The sequence below is a fragment of the Microtus ochrogaster genome, linkage group LG4 (assembly GCF_000317375.1).
Source record: "Microtus ochrogaster isolate Prairie Vole_2 linkage group LG4, MicOch1.0, whole genome shotgun sequence".
Taxonomy (NCBI): domain Eukaryota; kingdom Metazoa; phylum Chordata; class Mammalia; order Rodentia; family Cricetidae; genus Microtus; species Microtus ochrogaster.
The window spans coordinates 49,266,487-49,275,318 of NC_022030.1; the positions used below are offsets into that span (position 1 = coordinate 49,266,487).

The window sequence follows — 8,832 nt, forward strand, 5'->3', positions numbered from 1 at the left end:
ACCTGTGGGAAGTCCAAGGACTGCCCACCTCTATCCAGGTCTAGTAAGGTGAGCATCCAAACTGCCTAGGCTCCCCCAAAGCCAGTTCCACCTCTTAAAGTTTCCGTATCCTTCCCAAACATCCATCAACTGGGACCCAAGTATTCAAACACAAGGTTCTTTGTTGACATTTCACATCTAAACCAAAGTAAGTGTATTCTTGATTTTTCTTTGTAATTTGTCAGTGACCCTTAATGTTAAAGATTAATATTAATTAGTAAATATTAATATTAAATCTTGATCTGGATTATTCACAGAAAGACTCTTTCCTAGCTTAGATGGCCCTCATGTGAAGTTAGTGCCACGGTACACAGACTGCTACAATTCATGCTGTGCCATTGCTCTGTCTCTGCCTTCAGACCTGCAGTGGAAGTCTGGGCACATGGCCGAGAGCCTCACCAACATGCCCCGGCACTCACTCTACATCATCATCGGAGCCCTCTGTGTGGCCTTCGTGCTTATGCTCATCATCCTGATTGTGGGCATCTGCCGCATCAGCCGCATAGAGTACCAGGGCTCCTCCCGACCCGCCTACGAGGAGTTCTACAACTGCCGCAGCATCGACAGCGAGTTTAGCAATGCCATTGCATCCATCCGGCATGCCAGGTAAGCTCTGGGAATCTGCAGCCTGGGAGACCTCACACCTGGTCTCCAGGGCTATACTTGGGCTCCAGGGCTATGCTCTCATTAGGACTTCACAGCCATGAGAGAGGGTCTTCAAAAATAAAACAGGAACTGAACAAGGTACTGAAGATAGTCCTGGTCCACTTCATGAGTGACCCTTTAAACCTGTGGCCAGTTATATTTATATTGAATATATTCATCTATCTGATTTGTGTTGTTCACATGATTCTTCATCACTGTGCATTACATTTTTTATAAATATGTATGCATATGTATGTATGGATGCCTTGCATGTCACATGTGTGTGTGTGCGTGCGTGTGTGTGTGCGTGTATGTGTGAAGGTCTGAGAGCAACTTGTGTTATCTTCAGATGCTGTCTAGTTCCTTTGAGATAGGCAGGGTCTCTCACATTAGAGATCTGGGGCTCACCAATGAGGTTGGATTTGCTTGCCAGCATGCCCTAGTAATCTTCCTGTCTCTGCCTCCCCAGTGCTGGGACTACAGGCCCATGCCACCATGTCTAGCATTTTTAGCAGGGTCCTGGGATTGAATTTAAGTCCTGTGTTGGCAAGGCAAAGCTTTACTAACAGACATCCCCTCAGTCTGACGATTTCTTGCTTGCTTTAAAGCAGTCACTATGAATGTAGACTATCCTCTTGGATTCCAAGGCCTACAGATGTCGTCAATCACTGTCACCTGATGCTTAGAGTTTGTGTTTTGGAAGTGAGTGTCCTTTCCTGGAGGAAAGTCAGGAGCTGGTGTGACCGGAAGTGTCATTACTACGTTCCCTGCCTCTCTTCCATCTGGTTCCCTCAACTGTCTGCAAGCACAGGTCTCTCCAATCCTCTCCTTAAACAACAAGACAATTGTTAAATTATAGGATATTAAATTATTCGGTAAGTAGATAATTACATATTTACTTCTCCTAGATCTATGATAATGCTGGGAAGGCCAGCTAATAGCTGGCTGTCATTCTAAAATCAGCAGCAAAATTATTTCCTATGAGTTGATGGAATAATCTGAAACACACAATTCAGAAAGTCAGTGCACTGAGTTTAGTTTTTATAAATAAAAATACATTTTGGGTTGTGTGTGTGTGTGTGTGCCTATGTGAAGTTGCACTTAGAACCCAGAAGGTGTTGTATGCCCTGAAGGCAGAGTTACAGATACTTTTGAGCTCCCTGGAACCAAACTCCAGTTCTCTGCAAGAACAGGAAGGGCTCTTAACCACAGATACATCTCCCCAGCTCCCTCGGGTTGATATGGAGAGTGGAGCCTGTGGAAACTGTTGGCAGTATTATCTTTATTAGGGTGATGTCAGTAAAGATACAAACATACTCCAAATCTGTAGAGTGGAAGCAGAAGATAAGAGGTTCATAGTCTTCCTCCCCCAAAGGGAAGTTCCAGAAACAGGAATACAGCCTAGTTTCAGAGAGAAGAGCCAGAGATGTGAATTTGGACAACTTGTAGCATCTGCCTCAAAGCCTCACTGGGAGCTGCACCCTGGGGTTCTTGTGGCTGTGAGGGAGAGAAACTAGTGGACTTGGTACCCACCTACATGGCTGTGCACCTGGATGTTTCCTCTCAGGGTCAGTTCAGGCAACCTAGCTTCCAGGAAGCCCAGGGCCAATCCACACAAGCCCCACTGTTTATTCAAATCTTTTCTTTCAGTTCTGTTTCTCCAACAGGTCCTGGCCACGTAGCAAATATCACTAAAATTTGAGGTCTGACATGAATGGATGATCTCAGTTTGTGTTGGCATAGGATGTTTTGTCTTGTCTGAGTCCCCGAGTGCTAGCTCAGTGCATGGCCCAGCCAAGAGGACTAGTTTTCAGTATTCTAAATGGCCGGACTGGAGGCAGAGGGTGAAAAAAGGAGTGGAGAACACTCTTGGTGCTGAAGGCTCCTCTCTCTCTGGTACGCCCAGAAGAACTTAGCTCATAGGGGAAAGTGAGAGTATAGCTTTATACTTGGATGTTTGGGAGACCCAGGAATAAGAGTCTCAGAGAAATGTGGCTAAGATCCTTTGTAATCCCCTCTAAGTGGAGGAATATGACATTTTAGGCCCAGATTGTTTGAGAGAGATTGCTGTGGAGCTTGATGCTTCTACAACTCTCTGGGAAGATAACAGAATACTGGGACAAGAAAGCAGAGGCAGGGTAGCATTCACCAACCTGGTTCCTATTTATTGCTCATCTTTATCAAAATGCACAGTGCATAATCCTACCCAGCAAACTCCAGTGTTCTTTAGTAAGCACAGAGGAAGCAGTCCCCAGGAAGGTCACATCTACCCAAGAATCAGGAATTCAGGGTAACTTCTTGCTGGAACGGCTCTGTAGCTACAGCCTGATCTGCTGCCTGCCACAAAGAGTCTGCAGCCAGATCTCTGGTGAGTTGGCTTCTTAGCTCTCTCTGTTCCTGGAAACTCTAGGAAGAGCTGGGCCAAACTTGGTCCCTTTGATGTTCCCTTCTCTCTAGTTTCCAAACACGGCCTGTAGCAAATGCCCATTCCACAGGCTGTTTCCTGGCTGTGAGCTTGGGAGTGATACTGAGTTGGAATGACCGCAGCTCAGTGACCAAACAAGATCCATTCCAAGTGGGTCACCTGAGACGTTCATGAGGGACCAAGAAGACATTTGGTGCCTCTGGTGTCAGTTATCAGCTAGATTGAGAAGGCATTTATTTCTTTTCCTTTGTCCCAGAAGCCACCTGCCCCACAGCTGCCTTACGCTCAGGTGGCAGAGCGATTATCACTATCAGCAGGAACAGATCCATTGCTTGCTATTTCCGGACAGTGAGGTCACGTCTTGGTGCCTAGGCCTATCGCCTAGAAGTGTTTACAAAAGGTAGAGAAAGGAGAACAGAAAGACATATTCTCTTATTCTCAGATAACACACCTTTAAATTCAGGCCTTACTTATCATCAGATCAACCTGACATTCTTTATGGTGTTGTTTTTATTGCTTTTGGGAGCTAGGAGAATGTGCTAGTTTTCCTGTCTTATTTATGACTGGCTAGAGCATCTTTTGTTCTTTCAGAGAACGGGTTAGACACTCAGGACTTGTTATCAAATATGGTTAAGATGCTAGTGTGTTGTTGGTAGTATTTGTACTGAGACCAACTAGGGTGGGCCACCTGTAGCCCACTGGCCTCATATGGCTCAGGATAGTTATAAATGTAGTTCAATACAAAATTGTAAACTTACTTAAACCATTATATCTACAAAACAATATATATATATATATATATATATATATATATATACATAAGTGTATATATATTGCCTTTTTATTGGTTTGTTTTTGTAAATTATATGGTTCTTCAGTGTGGACTTTGTAGGTGAAATCTTAGTACAGAGAAGAGAAAGGGTAGGGTACCTCTCTTGAGAGTCTCTGGTGTGGCCAGTCCTTAGGGCCATTTCCAGGGAACAAAGGAGATATGAAAAGCAGTTACTATTTCAGCATGACTGCTAATAGGCATGTATTTGCCACCTTGAGAGGTGCAGGAGAGACAAAGACAGCCTTGTCTCAGTTTAGGGGTGCTCACACACCTCAGTGTCTGTAACAGACACATTCTTAGCTTCCAGGTTTAACTTAACTTCAGGTTTAACGTTGCACCTCATTCAAGGAGACAGAGTTCACACTGATTAGGCAGTTGAGTAGGCAGCTCCGAGACTGCTGGTCCACTCTTCCTGTCTTAGTCTGACTTCAACCAGCTCTTGTCGTCAGCATCACACTTTCTGACCCGTGCAGATGATCTCATTGGCATTATGCCACCTAATCAAGGGAGTCTGGGCACAAGGTCAGGTGTCCTGTTCTCTCGTGCCCTTTGCATGTGTTCAAGCGAGTGGGCCTGGACTTGGGCTGTCACATCCAGCAGGTCTACAATACTCTTTCCCATACTTTCCTTATCAGTCTTCGGCCCCATGGTGACACTGAAGTTCTCAGCCATTTGAATTACTGCTTGGCGCAAAACTAAGATATCTAATTTTCCAGGCTTTAAGAAGACAGATTCTTTTTCTTAAGTGGCCTTAACAGGGTGCATTGAGCTTGTTCAGTTGTTTACATTGCTTTTCTTTTGGCTAAACAATTGATTCATTTAGGCAGCTAATGCCTGTGATTCATCCTGACATCAGTGTTCCCAGAGGAACACATCCCAGGGCCACCAGGCTAGGGCCGAGGAGGCTCTCAGTTGTCAGCTTTCCTTCTAAATCATCACTGTTATTACAAATGCATCTAGCTCTTCTGTGAAAAATAATCTATCAAAGTTCTCTACCATCGAGTAACCTCCTATGTTTTCACTTGGGAGCAAGTAAGGAATTTAGCAAGTGTCATAATGTGGCCACTTTTCCTGTCCTAGGGTTGCATGGGCCTCATCCAGACAGACTAGCAGGCTATATGCTGAGGTCCAACCCCATGTTAATACCAACACTGTTTGTGGGTGTTCAGCAAGGCCTTGCGATTCAGAAACAATTCTATTTAGGGCCTTTTTTTTTTTAACATTTTAATGGTCACTGTGGGTCAGTGGTGGCAGAATGTGTTAACCATGCATTTAGCATGGTGTTCCCTCTGTGCTCTTGAAGGCCAGCCAATCTTGAGTGAATTGAAAGGCAACTGGTGAAGGTTCAAAAATCAAAGATCATTTCAGGCATGGTGGCAACTCACGCCTGGAATACCAGGACTTGAGAGGCTGGAGCAGGAGGATTACCATGAGTCTGTGCCCTCTTTCTCATTCCCCACTCACTCCTGCTTCTCACCTTTGTATGTGAGAACGCAGACATTCAAAAGGAAACAAAGAGAGAAGAGAACAGAGGGAGGGAGCCATGGTAAGTAAGCTCCTCTGATTTCTTGGGGACCCTTCTTAAACTTTTCAAAATTTGAGGTGGTTGTTTTTTTAAAATCTCTTTTTAATGAACTCTGTTGGAAGTAAAATAATTTATTATTTTTTAAAGAAAAAGCCATATATATGAAGAAGAAACAATGGTAGGTTCCCATGCGAGACTTTAAACTGTTTTACTCTGGAGGCTTTGGGGAAAGTGAGGTCTCGCCTGGAAAGAGACCACCCAGAAGTTGAACTGGCCATGTTTTAATAATTATTCTCTAAGGACTGGTTTGGCAGAAAGTCTCGCACTTGGAGTTTTAGCTCCTCTGGCTTCTGGGCATCAGTCCTGCTGCCGAGGCGACATGGCTATGCATAGATCTGTCGGGGCAATAGCTTGGTACTCAGAGGAAAAGGATGCTCCTGGAGCCGAGGGAACTGATGGGGAACACCGCCAGCATTTGTGGGCAAACCCCTCAGTGCTGTAGGTCATTTCCTTCTTCTTGGCTTTTTGTGTTTGGGATTTCAGATGATCTCAGAGCCTTTCCAGCTTATTCCCTCCAAACCCCCAGGCCAGAGGCTGTCTGTGTGCTGCCTAGGGACCACCACCTGCCATTTTGCTTGCTAGTCATGAGAATGGATGGAAAACAAAACCGTCTCTCCAGATATTTATGGGTCTTGAAGTAAAGGAGAGATCAATTCACGTTGACTTAAGTCTGGTGTGGAGCTGTCCTGCCTGATTCTCCACGATTTATCCTGGATGCTTTAACATTAATCCGTTTTGTCTCCTGAACTAAAGACTAATGTTTATTCCCCAGTGTTAATATCAGAGTGCCTCAAGTTTTTATACATGCTAAAGAATGTACTTTGGAGTATTTTTATAGTTCTTGAATGTTATTTTTTGTGTAATATATATATATGTATATATATATATATATATGTAGGTATGTGAGTATACATATATGCTTGTATGAGAGTGTGTGTGTTACACTTAGGTATGTGAGTGTATGTGTGTGTATTGTATGTAGGTTATGCATGTGTATGTGTAGGTATGTGATGTGTGCGTGTGTGTGTGTGTTGGTGTGATGTATATGTGATGTGCATGTGTGTGTGTGTGTGTGTGTGTGCATGTGTGTAGGCCAGAAGTCCATGTGCAGCTACTTTCTCGGTGGTTATGCCAACTAATTTTTGAGACAGGGTCTTTCACTGAATTAGAGCTCACCTCAGCTCACCAATTAGCTAGACTGGGTGGCCATCTGCTCCCCTCCTTGCCTATAGCCCTGGGGTACACTAGCAACACTGCCCTAGGTTTTCCATGGGTGCTGGAAGACCAAGCTTAGATTCAAGCTCATGTGTATGCAACAGGTGCTTGATGGAAACTTTCTTTCTCTTCCTTCCTTTCTTTCCTTCTTTCTTTTACATACCAACCACAGTTTTCCCTCCCTCCTCTCCTCCCATTCCCTTCACCCACCTCCCAATCCACTTGTCCTTCATCTCCATTCAGAAGGGGTAAGGTCTCCCATGGGAGTTAACAAAGCATAGCATATCGAGTTGATGCGGGACCAAGCTCCTCTCCCTTGCATCAAGGCTGGGCAAGGCATCCCACCCAAGGGAATAGATTCTAAGGATCCAGCTCATGTGTCAGGGACAGGTCCTGGTCTTTCTGCTAGGAGCCCCACAAAAGACCAAGGTACACTACTGTCACCCAGATGCAGAGGGCCTAGGTCGTTCCCATGCCAACTCCCTAGTTGTTGGTCTAGAGTCCATGAGATCCCACAAATTTAGGTCAGCTGTCTCTGTGGTTTACCCCCAAAACAAAAAACAAACAACAATAGCAAAACACACACACACACCAAAACAAAAACAAATGAACAAAAAAACAAAACTAAACCCACCAACAACAACAAAACAAGACAAAACAAAAAAAGCTCAACAATGACATCATGGAAATTCTTAGCACTCACCTTTAATAGAATTTGGAATTCAATTCTTATGTAACCAGAATCCTTTCTGACTGTGATTTCAGGTTTGGGAAGAAATCTCGGCCTGCGATGTATGACGTGACTCCCATTGCCTATGAGGATTACAGCCCTGATGACAAGCCCTTGGTCACACTGATTAAAACAAAAGATTTGTAATCTTTTTTTTGGGGGGGATTATTTTTCAAAAAAGATGAGATACTAAGATCATTTAAATATTTTTAAGAAAATTAAAAAGCTTAAGAAATTTAAACGTTAGCTGCTCACAAGTTTCCAGTAGACTACCAAGGAACTAAGTCTCTGCGGCTTTTAGTTTAAAAAAAAAGTATTTTAAAAACCCAGAATTTGTGAAATCCATAGACCATGTTTTAATGTACCTTCAGCTCTCACCACTGTCTGCTTCGACAGCATGGGCTCTCTTGCCAGTAGACCCTACAGTGAGACCCAGACGGACTTCCGTGGTTGCGCAGTCAGCCTTCCATGGGAAGAGCTTCTTTTGGTGTGACTTGCTAAGTAGAGTTAGGAAAGTAAGTAGAGTATGATGCATAATTCAGTATAATCGTTACTTAATATGACGTGACGTCCGAGATGTCTGTGTTGTGAAAAAGAAAACTAGTTAAATTTATTATTCCTAACCCGAATGAAATTAGCCTCTGCCTTATTCTGTGCATGGGTAAGTAACTTATTTTCTGCACTGTTCTGTTGAACTCTGAGGAAACATTGTTCTTTCAAGTTTGTTTTGGTCACTTTTGTAACAGTCCTTGAACTTGACCTTGTAAACGCAAACAAGGAAAGGGTCTTGGGAGGCAAATACGGATCAGTTTTAACCTATATATTTTTTCCTTTTAAAAGTCAAGTGTTTTTCTTCTTAACTGTGAGTGGATTAAATTACTTTGCAGGTGCTTCTTGCTAAGAGGTAGTAACGTGTAAGAGGTGATGGTCCCTTCTGCAGTGTGTCTCATAGTGCACCTTTATTTATACCCAAGACATCTTTGTGGCTGTATTTGATTGATATGTGCTTCTTATGATTCTTGCTAATTTCAAAGAATAATGAATAAACATTAGCAGGTCGAGGATCTACTTGTCTCCTTCTTTAAGAATTAACCTGAAATGTTTTAGATATGATATTGGCCATCAACTCATCCAATTGTTTATGACATTTAAAAAGCCCGAGGGACAGCTCGTGTATGGTTTGAATGTATCTCTAAGACGTTCTTGTGTTGACCCAAATAGTGACATGGGACCTTAAGAGGGTGAGGCCTGGGGAGAGGTCTTTAAGTTTGGGAGCTGCCTTGGAAAAGGATTAAGGTAATTCTCTTGAAAATCCGGTATAAGACAGTTCAAATCCTGAGTGTCCTTCTGGCTTCGTTTGC

General features: G+C 43.5%; 1 protein-coding gene across 1 annotated transcript in view; it reads left to right on the forward strand.

The window, feature by feature from the left end:
- Dner (delta/notch like EGF repeat containing) overlaps positions 1–8,535 on the forward strand; it is a 303,919-nt gene extending 295,384 nt beyond the window's left edge. The window contains exons 12-13 of the mRNA XM_005361514.3: positions 399–645; positions 7,507–8,535. Coding sequence (XP_005361571.1) covers positions 399–645; positions 7,507–7,618 — 359 coding nt within the window. The 3' untranslated portion in view covers positions 7,619–8,535. The remainder of the gene's footprint in view (positions 1–398; positions 646–7,506) is intronic.
- Positions 8,536–8,832: the final 297 nt, after the last annotated feature.